The following is an 18,447-nucleotide window of genomic DNA, read 5'->3' on the forward strand; positions in this document are numbered from 1 at the left end:
TCATTAATGTTAAAAACAAAGGAACTACTTACCTAAGGCTAAAATATATATTTAAGAAAACTAACACTGTTGAAAAAAGAAAGCTTTTCCGAGAGCAACCTAAGGCATATAAGAAATGCTTAGACAAGCATGTTAAGAAACTAAGAAACGGTTTATGCACATTATTAGAGCCAATCGAAAACATAGTCCAAGTGAATTTCGGAACGCTCTTCACAAGGATAAGAGTAAGGTGAATAACATTGAGCCTGATATCGCAACATTTTATGAACACTAAACAAAGACATGAATGACACAATTAATGATGACGAATAATAAAATACTACAATGCACGATGATCAAATGCTCAAGTGATATCACAATCGAAGAAATACGTAAAGATGTAAAAAGTTTGCAAAATAAGAAAGCTTTCGGTATAGATCTCATTGTACCCATAATGCGTATATATTAGGGATTATTAGCACCCGTATATCGTGATAACGTTAATGCCGTGTTCATTACCGGTAACATACCAGATACTTGTGTGACTAAGACAGTTTTTAAAAAGAAAGGACACACACTAGACCCGAACTCTTACAGACTTATCACGATTTTTAGTTGATTGGGAACACATTTACGAGTATACTTCATACACGATTGTCATCTTAATCTGATGATAATAATATCGTATCCCCAGCGCAAGCTGGATTTAGGAAAAAAATAACTTTTGAAGAGAAGACAACACGTGTATCATCAATATGGCAATGCAGAGTCTTAAGCATAGCAACCAAAGCGGTATCAAATCGTGTGTTATCATGTGTCAAATGAAATATCCTATTTTTTCCCAAGCCTTTCCGTAGTTAGGCAAGGAGAGAATTTATCGCCATTACTATTTTCAATGTATATAAATGACCTCGAGCAGTCTCTGTTGGAACATAACTGTCATGATGTAAATGTTGATCACAATCTTGGTGATTACACTGTATAAGTATACTGTATGTAGATGATGCAGTCTTATTTAGTAGATGCCCCGCCGATTTACAGAAAAACCTTGACTCATTTAGAATATACTGCACTAAATGGAAATTAGATGACAACATTTCGAAAACAACAAAAGATTTGTTTGGCAGTGGCCCTGCTGAACCAGTTCATGTTTGGTGGAAAACATCTCGAGATAGCAGATAACACATGTGCATAACATTTCATAGAGATCGAAGGATGATAAGCACAATTAAATCTATTGCCTCTAATGCCAAGTTTAGTCGTGTATCTGCAGTAGCTGCAGTTCATATACCCCAGTCTCGCACTGATACCCATACAAACATAAGAAAACAAGACGTAGCCAGACAGATAATATTCTATAAAATGTTATTGTATAATCTGTAGATACTTTAGGGATAATTAATAAAATGTTACCAAAATGCATTGTTAATAGTTGTTAATAGTTATTCTGGGACTGACATCAGTACACAAGTGTTCAAAATGCACTTCAACACACTGCACGGCACGAGGGGTAGTTTCTACGCTTCAAATGTTAGATATGGGCAGGACATCGCATTCCTAATGCAGCGAGGAGTTAGACAAGTAGATCAAGCGAACGTTTGTATCTGGGATTGCCCTTCAGTTCTCCGTGAAGCCATGCGAGTTGTAATGAGTAAAATCAAAAGTAACACAAAACTTTGTCAAATGGGACGGACCAGTTATGGAGTATAGGGGGTAGGATATCTGCTAATGCGGACCTATTCTATTGCGGTTAGAATCAGCCTCAGGGCATCCTCTAACCCCGGCCTTCCGCTCACACAGGATAGGACATCAGCTCATGGGGCGGACCTATTCTAATGGGACTAGAATCAGCACGCATGAATAAATCAATACCAGGCGTACAGTGATCATTTGCTGGAGATACTCCAACTACTGGTAGCGGATGTTATGCTACGTCGTATACACGAGAAAGAGGCGTCTGAATCGTGGTGCATGTATGCAAGTGATTGAATATATAAACCGATGTCGACGGATGTCACAACCTCCATTCAACAGTAAACGTGGGCGAGTGTGTAACTGAGTGACACGCCTATCTCCGTGTGACAATCGCATTACAAGAAATAACGTGCGTGATCTTCATACTAGTTAACAAGTTTACCAAACACGACGTGGCCCCAATGACGACATAGTGTATACTCCATTACCCAAGAAGAGTCCATGACATTAAGGATCTGAGAAGGAATTCTATTTTGTAATTCCGTGGAGACGTCGAATTTATCAAGACGCTGAAAGTCCAGTGTACAACATTCAGACGACATGCATCATATCATAGCGAGGAAGATGGTTCTTGGGACACTGTGTTTAGTTTTGTTTTTCCTAGTTATGAAGTCCCCTGTAAAATGTAGCAACTGTTTTGACACGGATTCTTTACTGAAGCAAGATAGTGCCATGGTGGGCTATATATTTGACATCGTGCGGCCTTCCACAATATATGGCTGTTCTTCGGAGTGCCTCAGATCATCAACCTGCAGGTCATTTAACTTTGATCTGGTGACACGCACCTGCCACCTCAACAGCAACATCAGCAATCATACCAACGTCATCTTCAAACAAGGCTACGTCTTCAGTGACATTGAGTTGTGGCCTGCGGTGAGTTCATTAGGACTTATATTTTCATGTATGATATGGCATATGACGAGGTGATAGAAATAGCATGTCCTGTTGTAGATGATTAGTTGTGGTTACCACGAGGGGCAAGGGACTGTAAAGCTACATGTGTGCTATAGGATTTACATCGCACTCTTAATCTTGACCCGGGTAGATCCGGGTAGAATAGGTCTTCATCAACGCATGATTGCCGTAAAAGGCGACTATGCTTGTCGTAAGAGGTGACTAACGGGATCGGGTGGATCGCTGCCTTGGTTGATGCATGTCATCGCATCCCAATTGCGTGGATCGATGTTCTTGATATCAATCACTGGATTGTCTGGTTCAGACTCGATTATTTACAGACCGGCGTCTTATAGCTGGAATATTGCTGAGTGCTGCGTTAAACACCAAACAAGCAAACAAACAAACAACATCGCACTCCTATATCTTGAAAACTATTAACTATACTTAAGATCTGTAAAACACTGTTTTCCCCAATCATTTCCCCCAAACAAGTTCACTTATTTCATCTACAAGGGTAACATTGCATGAGGATTTCAGACCGAAAACCAAAACCAATATGGGTTCTGGAAACAAAACACGTACACTCCAGGAAACAACCACCGGTTCATCTTTTTGATCGGGAAACTGTTGACAATAAAAGATAAAAGGATGGTGTGATATGGTATCCAAAACTAAATGTGATGTGATGTGATGCATGAGAAAGACTTCGTTGGTATTAACGACATACGGAAGCACCAGATTTATATCCATTGTAAATTTACATAAGATACTTGTCAGCGTCTATACAAAAATAGAAAAAAACAACAACAAAACATTTCCATAATCATAATAAATGTCCATTGTGTGATTCTTACTATATCATAAGTATGTGTTTATAAATCCCAATCAAATAGTGATGATACCGGGTGTTCGCGAAAAGATGATCGTATCCTATCTGACCAGTGGCACCCGCAACAAATACATGCAGATCTAGAGTTTAATCAACTGTTCACTTAAAAAAATGTGAACATATGGTACAAGTCAAAATAAGGAATTGCATCGGACATAATTTTTGTCACTGATGCGTCAGATTTGGAACTGGTCTCCATGTCTACCATAAAACAATTTTGAAAGCTTTACTGAGGCCTTGAGTGTTGTAACCTTGACCAAACAACTTTTGGGCAATAGTCTCGGTCACGATATGGCTGAAATACTGCCGATGTGACGTTAAACGTTACTCACTCACTCACTCAATAGTCTCAATATTTTCTTCGAAATCCTCGTAAAAAGATCAGGCTCTTCTGTACCTAAAATAGCAATGTAGACACCATAGGTTCGAGCTTCTGGAGTATTGCTCTTGATAAAGGGATAGTTGACTATTGGAAAGTTCAAGTCTTCCCTCTTGTCATTAGTCTTTTTGTCAGAGTTTTGGCCGTTATGAATGTCTATTGATATATCCAAATGTGAAACAAACGAGGTGGTTTCACTGTCTCTGTTATTTCTAGTTCAGGTGGGTACAAAAAGTGTTTCATCACCAAAGGGAATGAAAACATAATACTTCGTAAAGTTGGGTACAAAATCAGTTCACAGCATTTTGGAGTTTTATCACTGAATTTACTTCCGTTGCTAATCGACATGTGTTTAGAAGCACAAACTTATTATTAATCAATTCAACAGTGATGCTAACATGGTGTCAGGCGTGTCAGCGACAAATACGTTGGAGCTCTCTCCTGTCACGTTGACGTCGCCGACCATTTTGTCGTCGTGTTCTTGTTTTCATCACCATGCGCTATCACTGTGATTGACATAAACCAGAAAAAAGTGCATGCAACTATGAAAAAAAAGTGTTTTGACACCATACTACAAAGAATGTTACCAAAGGACATTTTCATACTACCCCAACATGATCTCTTGTTTTGAGAATTAAACTCACGGGAGAAAGAAACAATACCAAACACAACATCGCATTTTCTGAAAAGAAGACAAAGCTCTTGAAGAACAAATGAATTCTTCAAATCTAACTCTTATCTAATCTGTTGTGTAGACGTAAATAAAATGTTTGGTGGAAGGGTGATGGTTTACAAAGAATGTAAATGTATTATTCCTCAATTATTGATGGTGTACATAAAGTTGAAAGTTGTGGGGTACAATGCGATAGGATAGAAGTATATGTATTAACATTTTGTTTCTTCATAATACTTATGAATTTAATTCTTTAATTTTTATCACTTTTGAAAAGACGATGTCAGCAACAGTGAACGTTTAACTGACTATAACATAAATGAACTTTACCTGACATGTTTGGTAATTTACGTTCAGTGACAGTTTTATACAACAGCTCACTGACAATGTCTTGTCCATTCCGGAGATATTTCTAACAATTCATCAATGTTTGGGATTAAAATATCGACGTATTCCGAAAACCACACATACATTTCTACAGAAATAATGACCATGAATTGAATTATTCACAAGCTGACAACTGAAAATCGAAAAATCGAATGTTTTATCATAAATCATTTACCAAAATGTCCCTGCTGACTTCTAGTGGCATCTGTGTAGTCGCTTACAGATCCTCAAGGACTTTCCAAACATGACATATGCGTAAATTACAAAACGTAAATTACATGGGATGTTTTCTTTTTTTAAAAGTTTTATGATAAAAGTGTACGGAGCGCCCCAAAACTCCTTCGTACCAGGTACTCTGACACCGCATGTACATACAGTAGTAGGGTTGGGTCGCATGATACTAGCTGGGGATAATTAAGCGGGTCACGTATGATTACGTCCTTAATGAACCCCTTTCAAAATCTACCGCCTGGAACTATCATAAACCTTGTCAAAAGAGGTAAATGTTTACTGACATCATAATAAGGGACGTTCCTGGGGATGATTTATACAACAAAGCTTCTATAATGACGGTAAATATTGTATCAGCAGAATATTATTACCACTGTTAGGCAAAATTCACGTATATCGTAGACACTTTTCGAACAATGGTCTTGATGACATTGTCGTGCAACTGACACAGATAATTGTTTAAAATATTAGATAGATATTTGAAAATGATGGAAACCGGTTTGGATAAGCTCTGGTTGTCAGATATGTTTTCCTGCACAGTTTTAATTTGTGGAACATGGCATTAGCGACAGCGGAACTTTACGTGACCTTTTGAGGTATAATGACCCAGTGTAAAGATAATTACAAGTGTAACGCAATGTTTGTAATCTTTACAGTTGACAGATTCATAACGCTCATATTTGAAAGTATATTATCAATACCACGTAAAGTGATTTCACAACAGTGAGTCAAACATGTGCGACAGCAATCGTGCACTTTAACTGAGAATGTTTAGGGGACATCTCAGGAGATATAGACGGCAAGACGTTGACGTGTTCACGTTCAATAGGTCCGTGTCGTGTGATATCTAGCGTTGTCCGGTCGGAACAGGGTTACTGAGTTCTGTTGCAAAAAATGCAGGACAACAGGGCAAAGTACCTGGTCTATATAGCATGGGAAAGCCAGACTGGCATCGACAACGAGCAGGATCTGTTTTGACGTCACCACGTATTCCTCCCAACACCATGACGCGCCCATCTCAATCCCTCACGTCGACGTTGGCTTCTTATAGCTACTCCACGGAACGGTCACTACGCCCGAATACCATGCAGTCTGAATCACCCAGACACTGTCCGTGGACTGGCAAGGTTGGTTGCAGCCCATGACATCACCGACAAGAGTCTATTCTACAGAGGTACAAAACCCGGAGAAAGTCTACGTTGGGCCTTGTCACGGGTGGTCTGCCGCTCCTATGCCTATCGCTGGTACTGCCAGTGTAGCGGAGTCGATCCGGTGATTGTGATGCGTGCGCAGACTTAGGTTGTTGGCCCCATCTTGTCATTCCGATGGCCCTTTCTTTCTGCTGAAGTGAAACTCTTTGTGGCATGATTGTTGTGATGTTTTGCTGTAAATTCCGATGCTAATTGTCGATGTGACAAATCCGTCATACCCCTTATACCAATTGGAGGTCGTTCTGCACGTCAATTTTTTATATCGTATGTGAGCCATCAAATTAACCTTTTCACAAACGATGTTGCTGGCTGCGTTTGGTTGAAACATATCAAACTATAGTTTTAAATTATGCAAAATGGAGATATTCTGAATTTCGGTCTTGTATACTTTGCCCATCAGTACACACGTACACGCGATGTTTTGAAAATATTCCCGCGACACAGGACAGTAATATTTAGTAATAATGCGAATTGGGTATGAAACTATACATACAAACTCACACAAACTGAATATCAGTTATTTATCATGTCCTGAGGGACCGATCATTTGATGGGGGAAGGGAGGGGGGAGGGTTGGTGGAGAAGGGGGCTGTGATTTTGTATTGAGACCAGCTGTTTTTCAGCTACAGACAATTTATTTTCGGGTTTCGAAAAAAATGCCAGTGGTGTGTCCATATTATGATGTTTTCGTGATGCTCCTTTGTTCAGGCTCTGTCTGGTCCATGCTGGGGGACCCAGTGTCCTGCTGGATACCGATGTACAGTCAACAGACTCGACCGTCCAGCTTGTCAGCAAGGTAAGCATCGACTCAATACGAAGGTGGCATAAATAACACATGACTGTTTGAAATGAGATTTTATGGGACACAGAGATTAGGAACAAGATTTGGATGTCTGTGGTTTGACCCCGCACCAGCAATATTTCAGCTATATGACGGCGGTCCGTAAATAATCGACTTTGGACCATACAATCCAGTGATTGACACCATGAGCATTGATCTATACAATTGGGATACGATGACATGCATCAACCAAGCGGGCGAGATTGACCACCCGATCCCGTTAGTAGCATCACGACAAGAAGTGGATGAAGGCCAATTCAGATCCGTATCCTCACGGGTAATACGAATAAGAACATGATTTTAGATATTATGGAGCAGTTTGAATTCTGAGTTCTAGTATATACCGAAAACAATATTAATTTAGTCTTGTCGAATTGTATGTTAATCCCTCCAAGAAAAATCGCTAACCTTATAGATAGCTATTGCATTTTCCATGGCTGTCACAAATACCCTTTTATACATAACGTTACATCACAGGGCCATTATCCGACAGATAATGTCCGCCTTCCCATGCAGAATTCCAAGGTTGTGGCTCACCGCCTCCAGGGGTACCAAACAGCGAGGTAAAGTATGATGGCCATTACATGGGAGCCGAGGCTAAGTACACGTGCACAGACGACTTCCGGTCCTGTCACATGAATTCCATAAGCGTGTGCCAGGCATCTACCGGCATGTGGCAGAAAGTGACTGACCTCTGTGGACGCTTCAGATTCCTAAATACCGTGAGGAATGACTTTTTTTGCAACAACAATATCAACCTTATTGTAAATTAGCCCTATTTCGGATCTATAACATGCAAACTATACTGATCCAATAATTCCGATTGCAAAAGATTCCACTAAAAAAGATGTATTTCTTTCTGAAATTCTCTTTATGACATTTATGATCGTAATGTGATGCGATTTCAGGCAAACATAGCGAGTAAAATTAGTTCTCATCACGCGAGCCTACCTACTAAATGAAAATGAGTCCGGTTTGGCGTGAAACATATATATGAATGTGTTAGCATTACCGTTGGCTTAAACTGTGTAAATAACATATATAAATACGTAAATATAGAGAGAAACATCACATTTGTATTCGAAATTTTATCGAAAAAGATACCTTGTCCCTTAAAGAACTTGAAAAAAAGTGCACTTTCTGCTGTTGACAATATTGTCTGCCCGAAAATATTTCGGCTCTGAGTTTAATAAAAATATGTTTGGTTTTGAAGCTGTAGCTGAAGAATATCTAGTCACCATACAAACTCCCACACCTAATTCACGTGTTCATGAGTGGTAAAGGTTTAGGACCTGCATCAATTTCCTCCCAGGTGAAGCTGACACACTATGATATAACCGGAATACTGTTCTAAGCGGCGTCAAACCAACCCACTCACTCATACGAAACGATCATCAGTTATACTTGATTTATGGTTTTCAGTTCAATATTTGATTCAGGATTATTTTATGCTATCATACAGGGCCGGGCAGATTTCCCCTGTGGCCCAGCAAGTCGCTTCACTGCGACGTTGCAAGGAGTTCTGACGGATAACAAGTAAGGACACATTAGTGATATCAACAGCATGTCGTCAGACATTCTGCACTTAACACCGTAATGTGACTTAGTATACATAATCTTGTTACTTAGTAATCGTATCTTTTGAAGTGTTATCAATGGTAAAGAAAGAAATGCTTCTTCGGTATTTTGGCTGGTAATGTCCACTTTGGGATTCAGGGCCCGTTCCAACTAAGATTATCGAAACTCACATACTTTAACATAGCCTTACGTCATTCGTTGCATTAAGATTGCTTTGTGAAACGACGCCCTAGCAGTTTGAATCAAAGACCTCTTATGATTTCTCTGGAGTTTGATATATTCATATTGACAAGTAACTTGTTTACAAGCAAGCAATGTTCGAAATGTTGTGAGTGTCAGACCAGGTGCAAGGTATGTCGGTTTCAAACGTTATACGTGATTTATGCGCAAGATGATGTTTTCGAGCAGGATATCTGGACATTGATTCCTCATTACCTCACATTATCCCTGTTGGAATACCTTTCACTGGATTATACAAGAAACCCATCCAGGATACATCTTTTCTATTTACAAACACGAAATAAATCATCCACTTAGCACACTTGGTGAAACATTATGTGCGCCTCCCCCCACAATAAAAACAACAACCAAAAACCAAAACAAAGCAAAACGAATAAACAACAACAACAAAAACACACAAAAAACCTAAAAAACAAAACATGTTTGGCTCCACTTTTCAGAATTTTTTTCTATGCTTTGAGATGCAAGATTCTCCACCCCACTCCCAATCAATACCACGATATTCAAAGCAAATTAATTGAAGAAATTGTTTACCTTGCATTAAATAAAACGATAGCATCATGGACTGTTGCTACATTGATACTGTGACACTGTTCACACACCTTCAATTTACCGTGGAGATGTTGAACTGATTTGGCCTGTAAATCTTCCACATGTTTGAATCCCCTTTTCTTGGTTTGATTGAAATGTATTCTTTGTGTAATTGCAGGATGGAAATAGTGATTCGAGGAGCCACAAAAGGAGCCACAACTTCTACATTCCATGTAATCTTTAGAGTTGACCGAAACAGCATCACATACACCACAGTCTCTAACGGCACCTTTGGCACGACCGGGAATGTATCAGCGATGATTCTACCACCCCGCCAGGACTTTAACATAGAAGTCCAACTCAAGGAAGGCGTTTACACGGTATTGCTTTAAAGCTGGCTTCATGTTAGAACACGGGTTAGAATACCACGGCACTCTGCGTCTTGTCGTAAATTGCATCGGTCGTCAGGCTTGATTGATTGCATGGCTTCGCGCCATGACGGAATGGGGCTTTGCTCATAATATCACTCACTAGTTTGCATGGGTTCAGATTCAATTATTTCCAAGGCTGCCTTGTAATTGTAGTTGTAATGTTGTGAAAACAACATACGCACAAACAAACATAAGTGATAGTGTTTCACGCACGTCAAGACTGATCTTTATAATACGTAACTGTGAAGTACCTATCTCAAGTAACCTTTCAACATCCGCACATAATGGCCATAATCCCGGCTTGTTTCTTTCGTAGTTCCAATAATGATCCAACATATCGTGCCTTCAGACAAACTTTGACCCCGGAAGATACACTTATAACCACTATCTAGATGCACTAATGAACAGAAATCAATTTAAGCTAAGAAGTAAACTGATAAACTGTTCAATTGTGATTAAGTGTATGAAGTGCATATGGCTGATCAATAGATACAGCATATTATTTTGTTACATTAACTGGGTTCGCATCCCATCCGCGTCTCCTGATTCAGATACAGTTACAAAAACTCTCCGAGCGATTTCTGTTTTGAAAAAAACCCAGTTGTTCGTTAGTAATCGATTGTCTTAGAATTTAAAAAAAGGGTTTGTGTAAATGCCATGTAAATGTCAATTGGCTGCAAACCAATGCAAACGAAGATACCCCGAGAGACAAGCGATGAGAGTGAAATGATACAATTATAATCAATAAAATTGCCCCGAAAAATTAATTGAATGTGAATTGAATTAAAAGAAATTGTAGATTTGTTGAAGCGGCCTTGGATAATATTAACCCATTCATTCTTAGTTGTCATTGTATTACTTAGGCGTCCTGGAAACCTATATATGATCGTGGATTCGAATCCTAAACTCTCTCTGATTAAGTTGATGAGCGCCCCATCCGTGCTCATGGGTTTCCCAAACTTACTGACTCTGAAGTTGATGCGTTTGATATTTTTCCTCTTTAGATGGCGATAGATGGCGCCGCTTTGCCGCCTTTCCCGGAAAGACTAGCAAACGTACAACCCTACCGTATAATGGCACGCGGGGACGTCAACGTCAACACTGTCGTCATTCAAATATGACGTTGGGGTCATTAACTTTCAAAGGACATAATCCCATATTCTATTCTCTGCCGAGTGACGATACACTGATAGCCACCCTTTGTGATATATAGCGATAAGTTCAAAGCTACGAGTGATGGTTCAAGGCCAGGATCGCCGTAACGGCAGCACTACACCTTACGTTAACACACTTATTGACAATTTTAAACATTTTGTTCCATTGTCTACACACACCGTGTGTTTACAAGCGCATGACCATGGCAGCTGTCCTGATGTCACTATGAGTCTACCTACGTACAAACAACTGTCGCACATCGCCATTTGTTACATGTCTTCTGGTTTGGTTGTATTAAAATCATTATTTGTAGCTTTTGTTGATATCTTGTAACTATTTTCCATCCCTCGTGCGAACACTAATAGTTGTGTGTTGGACAATCACAGCTTGAATTATATGACACATGGAATATATACACCGAACAAATTTTGAGACATTTCATAAGTGTAACCATTCCATTTTGTTTCAATTGACTGGAAAATGCTGAAATGACGACAAAAGAACTAGATCTAATTTAATATGGCGTCCATTCCACACATGCACACCAACACAACCAACCAAAACCAGACTTTTGCACGTGCTGTCATGATCTAGGGTGAAAGCAAGCCCATGCTTATTCTAAAGTATCCTTTATGTAGGTGAATAGCAAACACCGGCTGAATAGTCACACTAGAAGGTCTACAGCTGAGGTCAATGCCTAGGATGCCGCCTGTACAATAAGGAATAGCCCTTGAAATGTTAACTTGTAATGTGATGGTTTGGGGAGATTTAAGCTACAACATTAGGTCGCCAGACCCTTGTTAACTCTACATTGCACCGCCTATGTGCTAGCCCAAGCGGGTCATACTACCCACTGATGAGGCTGAATGTGTTACTACGAAGGGTAATCTTTCTTTAACAAATCACTGGACCGTAACGGTCTGTGGACATAGTTTGGTCAACAACCTGATCACGGACTGGATACGATCCCCAACCCTTGCTCTTCCTTGCCTGACGCTTTAGACCACTCGTACACTCCGCCCCAGTGGTGTCGTAGCGGTGCAGTAGGATCACCGACACTCTGCGAACCTGCCAATAACAGTGCTGTTGAATGACCGACACCAGGTAGAGATGTTCATCGGGTTTCGGTAATAGAAGACTTCTAATTCTTTAGGCACAGGATTTAGGCATACCATGCAATAATACGTCTGCAAAAACTGAACTTTTTAGCATTTGTTGGGTGGGGTTATGTCACAAATGTATGGCATCTGTAACAAGTTTCATAACCACATGGGCTCCCAGGTAAAAAATATAAATAGTTTAAAATAAGTTAAACTTTTTTTTCAAACATACAATACAGCCAGTGGGGAACGCTTTTCATCACCCAATATCCATTCTTTCGACAGATGAAAACAATGACAGCACAGTCTGGTTGGCATCAAAGAGTGCTCTTCATATTTGTATTAATCAAGCAACCTTATCAAAAATGACTTGGTTACTTGGATTATCGATGTGCACAAGGTGTTTCCAAATGCATTGTAGCAAATTTACAGATTCAGTATTGGTATTTGCATGTTCTTAAATGGAAGGGGTACCGGAATCCGCTTTCAACTGTGGAAAGAGCTACGCTATGTCTTCGTGTTAATATTTTAGGCATAAATATCATTTTCATGTAGTGATGGCAGTCATTTATTCCGACTCGAACGGACGACTGTGAGGAAGATGTTCCATTTGGGGAAAAGGCCTGGTTGTTGAGCTCGTTCTTCGTCCACCCCATGTATGTCGGACCCGGTAACGCCACCATTCGTTGTTCTTGTGAAGCATTACCGAAGTTGTCCTTTCTTTCCATCATTAAGTAATAAACGTACGTCTCCAGAAACAGTACCATGTGAGAAGTATGATTCCTTCTCTGGATGGCGACTCATCCAAGTTCTTCCTCAATTGATGCTGTAAAGTAAGACATGATGTTCCATCAGTAAATGTTGCATGAACTGCTCGATATCCATCTAGTTATAACTTAAGCAACATTATCGCCTATTTACATGCTACAAAGAAGACAAACATTCGACAAACTAAACTTTCAACACAGTATCCACTTAGCGTTACTACTGACAATCTCATCAACACACAAAATCGCTTCGAGAACTGGAAACTGTTTTATAATTCATGAGAATGATTCTTTTATCCTGAGAATAACAGGATATATGTATTGACACTTCTGTTGAGATACCATTCGCCATTCAAGAAACATTGAACACGATTAGGATTCGGTAGTTACCCCGTGATTAACTTATGATTAACATTGAGAAGGTATTTAATTATCGCCGATTTAATTAGAAACTTCGATTATCTGTGATAGCTAGAATAGTTATTAATACAGACGACAGTTCATCTGTGGCTGACAAGTAAAGTCCTGTTTTTTCACCATTGAAAGCAAGGCTAACTTGCTACTCCTTAAGTTAACTATCCGCTTTTACTTTTGGCAATATCTGTTAGTCCATGTGGTTATTTGAACATATCATACCCGTGTATATTTGAGATATTTTCATTAAAATGCTGTTGTAAATAGATAATGTCTATCAGGTGGAACTGATTTATGTGGATTTAGGTTATGTATAATAACATGTATTATCGTGCTGCAACGTGACGTTATGTCCCTGCATTGCACAACGGGTAGAACATGATCTCGAGCGACATCGCCCCGGTAGCGTACGTCATTCAAATTGCTATCTACAATGATTGGTTGTGTTCTCCCATGAGTTGTGATTTCAATCATTGCATTCCACCCAAAAACTGAGGACGTTGAGTAGCGCAAGCTTCGTTGAAACCTTCTCCTGCACGCCTGTAGACCCCTGCATGGCCATCAGATTTGTCCTGAGCTGAAACCTTGGCTCCTCAGTATACTGTCCCAGTCTTGTCGTCCCTGTCTTCGGAGTCCCCGCGGCTGTCTAAATCACGCTAGGCGTGCATGACGGTGACGTGAAAGCAAAATTGGGCTTTTCGCTTGAGGTCGGCGCCGGATGTTGTGCTCCCTCAGCCGGTTGCGTACGGTCCTGTCCCTAATTGGTCACAGCTGTGGCAGTTCGGTATCGATTCCTTAGATGCAACAACCGAATGTGGTTGTGTTGTGGACGTCACGTTACACGTGGACGATCGGCCCGTGGCAAGTCAAGAGTGTTGCCCTGCCGTAGATAACGCCTCCAAAGAGATGATATTGTGTTTCAATGAACTTTGAAATGTGTGGCAACTTCGTTTTGCGCCATTCCTGTTTACAGCATATCCACGGCGCGTAGACGTTGATATTCAGCAAGCCATGTCATTGCGTTATCTACGGTTAAACAAAAATATTTTTATAAGCACCTGATACCTGAACATTAATTGTGTGCATGCTCCCAACCAACACGCAACACGCTAATATGCAAATTGTGAATCACAACCTCATAGTCGATATGTCTTCATGAATATTTAATGAAAGACAAATTAGTTAATTTCAGAATAATTTTATTTTTTATGAAACTTTATATTAAGCACAGATACTGTTTTGGTTAGTATATTAGAATGAGCCTGCTATAGATAATAAAGTCTGTATAAATCTGTGTCAGTCCTTTTATATCATGTTCATCATATGTTCTCTGGACACCTAAATATATATTACATATAGTATCTGTTCCTGGGTTTATAGGGTGTACAGTCTCGTCCATCCGTGACATAGTGTTGGAACCTGCTTTCGCCCGACCAATGGATTTGCCTTTGTCTTCATCTGTTTTGCTTGCATTCCTACTTCTATTCTTTATTGCTTTCAGTAATTCAGTAATTATACCATGCTCATTTTGTCGAATTCTAACTTTTATAGACGGTACACAAAGTTTGATATAGTTATTAAACTTGAGCAAAAACATTCAAAGGATTCTAAAATATCTTTACATTTATTAAAATGTTTAATCCAATCAGTTGATGGAATAAGGTTGTTATTCATCATATTCACCTCTTCCATAACACCAATAATCTCTTGTAAATGATGATTTGGTTGATAAATGTGTTTCACTAATATACATGCCCCTGTGATCACTAAGCACATTGTGAAAATCAATCGCTCCGGAATCATCAACAGAAACTCCTTCACGTTCAATTATCGGATTTAGTATCCGCGTGGGTTCATTTATCAAACTGCATACATTTTTAATGTCTAACAAATCTTTAAGATGAAGTCAATATATCCAATAATGACTAAACTTCATGTTATGTCGAATGCATTATCAATACTGTCGTCCAGGCGATTCTAGATCTTTCATGCTTCTAAATAACTGAACTCATGCGTCAGCAATGGTGATTGTGTCTGTTGATTTATATAGCGGATGTTTTGTTCCAATAATAATGGCCTAATTCTTGCCATCATTGAGCTTCAACATTGGTTAATATCCAGGTCTTGATTTCTTTAGTACACACATGTGTTTTTGTGAAGGGTTTATCACACATTTGATATTTTAATATTCTCCTTATGTCCACACGACTCCGCGCACATTGAATATGTATAACAATAGTGACTGTAGGATATGGCGTTGATATGACGCAGATTTAACATCAATCCTGAAATCAAGCTGACATGCCGTGACATAATATCAATAATGTTAAATTTAACCAAGAGCATTGTCAGGCGACCGGTTTCATTCAACACCGGGATTTCCCGTTATTGCATCACAAACCGTTCTGCTCTACCGCTGGCGAGCTATTTTCAGAGAGACGTCAATCAGAAGGTCGTTCCTTCTCCACGACCAATGTCATCCCCGTACAGACCAAAAATAAAAAAATGCAGCAAAGAGGGTTAGGGTGATCCTGGCAAGTCAGGGTGGTTAGGCACATCATCAGCCCAGGGCCCTTGCCCCCTCTACACGCAGCCCAGACAGCGAATGGAAGCGCTGCCAAGTCGAACACACCGATTTTTCGGAGAATATGAAGACTCCCCGACACGACATCCTTCTGCATTACCCAGATTGTCAGAAGGGCAACAAACCCGGGTACACTGCCAATGTCTGGCAACAGATTGGGAGGTACCAAACCTAAGACACCGAGATCAATGGAGAGTCGGACAACTGTGGTACTTGGGATGCAATCGTGACATTTCGAAAGCGAGGTCCGCATATTTGCAATGTTTTTCCTGAATCTTGCCAATCACATTAGTGTCAACAGTTTTGTATTTATCATTTTCCATGACGCCCTCTACCTATTCTGGGTCGTACCATGGATGGACCTCTGTGTCAAAACCACAACCATGGCAAAGACGGGAATAAATGATCGAGCTACAGCATCATGTCGTGATACCGTGTTTGTGCCAAAGCTGGGCATCCACTGACAATGTGTTAGACAGTCTCACTAAATTCATTGCCAAATCTACATTTCATATTTACATTTAGATGCAAAATGACACATTGACGGTTTCGAGTGGAAAATGACTGGGCCTGAACAGCAAACAGAAAGACTTCTGTTTCGCTTTTCAGGCCAGCCGACTTCATCCAAACTCTGTAGGGTTGCTGAACTTCTGAACACACTGCATATACACACGATGCAGTGGTCGTTCAGACAGCCTCTCCTTGAAAAACTGAGTCTTTGCCGATTTGATATGGCACTTCGCTTTGTTGACACTCATTTCTGTAACCGTCCATCAACAAGATCGACACTGACATTGAGATCATGTCCAACATCATTGGCTCGTTTAAGAAAACTGTGGAATGCCTTGTTTTCATCATGAGTCTTGACATGCTTCACAAGAGGATCATCAGAAAAATAAATGTGTGCAAAAGAACACAATACAATACTATCATGAAAAACCTTCACGTTAATCAAACCACGCCCTCCCATTAGAATTGGTAAGTAAAAACGATTTAGGGAAGAGCGGGGGTGATGGAATCTATTGTCTGATATGATTCTTCGAGTGAGGGTGTTAATACCCCGAATTTCTTGTCTCGTTCAGTCAACAACACCAACAACAGAATACGAAAGGGCAGGTATGGCATAAGTATTTGTGGCTTTAACCATATTTTCTTTAGTCTACATTTGTACTCTGCCCGAAGTTTTGATATGGGCATTCTGAGTTTGTCCCTAATCTGCATCCCTAAGTGCGTGTAGGCCTGACCTTCCACGAGATTGTCAATAACTCCTTTTCCAAGTAAACTGACTGACCCTCCCTCTTCTGCGTTGCCACGTTTCAGATGAAGAATGTTGCATTTGCCGTAACCAAAGGACATGCTGATATCGTTAGAAAAGGACTCGACAAGGAGAATCTGTTCTTTGACTGTGGATCCTCCATTGGCAATAAGTTGGGATCTGTGCTGAGGGGGTCAAGGGTGATAACCTTCCTCTTTGCTAAGCACAAAGCTTAAAGGAAAAGCAAAGGACTGAAAGACTGAAAGAATCGCCCTGAAATATTCCTCTTCTAAGAAATGGGTTCCAAGGTCACCACCTGCCCCTGCGAATACATCTCAAGTTGAGTTGACCAGCAATTCATTAAAGACTTGAGTAATACAAGTATTATTATTAATATTATATATATAGTGTTATTATTATTATTATTTTTATTATTATTATTATAGACATTATAGACATAACACAACTCTTTTGAACAGAATGGTAGCCAGAACTATTGTAGTATATAGATGTAAATAATAATTCTTCTTACACATATCCGTAACTATAACGTGTCTAGGGATCACTGACGGATGCTTCTTCTCGCCTCTTATTTAGCTTAATGGTTAAAGAAACACTCGATATACGTCAGTCTCGTACTGATACCTACAAACCACAGAAAACAAACATATAGCCAGACAGATTCTTCTGTAGATGCTTAAGGCATTATTTTAATTTTTTTTGAAGATATCAAATTAAATATATAAAAAAAATATACTTGTGAAGTTTGACTTATCGAATATTGAAATCAACGTACAAAGGTAATCTAGAATGTAAAACTTTACAAATACAAATAAGTTCATTACATTTATATTAACACCGATGTATATATAACATAATACCGATACTTGCTAAATTTAGTAGTTTTGCGTTCTACAATACATTCGTTTGAAACAGCATTCTTTTACAACCAACAAACGTATTCCTGATATATTAGAATCAAATATGTATATTTTGGTGGTAAATGTGTCCAAGCCTTCTGAGGCGCCACACTAGTCATTAAGTTTTTTTTAGCTGCCAAACCCGCTGGTCGTAGGTTCGATCCCACATTTGTCCATTTATTAACCTTGCGTTGTCAGGACCAAACCTATGATCGCGGTCTTCGACCCGA

General features: G+C 39.6%; 1 protein-coding gene across 1 annotated transcript; it reads left to right on the plus strand.

Moving 5' to 3' along the window:
- The first annotated feature begins 1,647 nt into the window (after window positions 1-1,647).
- Window positions 1,648-11,442, plus strand: LOC124112859. Its single transcript, XM_046473030.1, has 6 exons — window positions 1,648-2,607; window positions 7,110-7,197; window positions 7,759-7,964; window positions 8,705-8,778; window positions 9,770-9,971; window positions 11,027-11,442. The coding sequence occupies exons 1-6, from the start codon at window positions 2,275-2,277 to the stop codon at window positions 11,141-11,143; spliced, it is 1,020 nt and encodes a 339-aa protein (XP_046328986.1). The 5' UTR covers window positions 1,648-2,274; the 3' UTR covers window positions 11,144-11,442.
- Window positions 11,443-18,447: the final 7,005 nt, after the last annotated feature.

The sequence above is a fragment of the Haliotis rufescens genome, unplaced genomic scaffold (genome assembly GCF_023055435.1).
Source record: "Haliotis rufescens isolate VD_foot unplaced genomic scaffold, xgHalRufe1.0.p SCAF_5, whole genome shotgun sequence".
In the NCBI taxonomy this organism is placed as follows: Eukaryota; Metazoa; Mollusca; class Gastropoda; order Lepetellida; family Haliotidae; genus Haliotis; species Haliotis rufescens.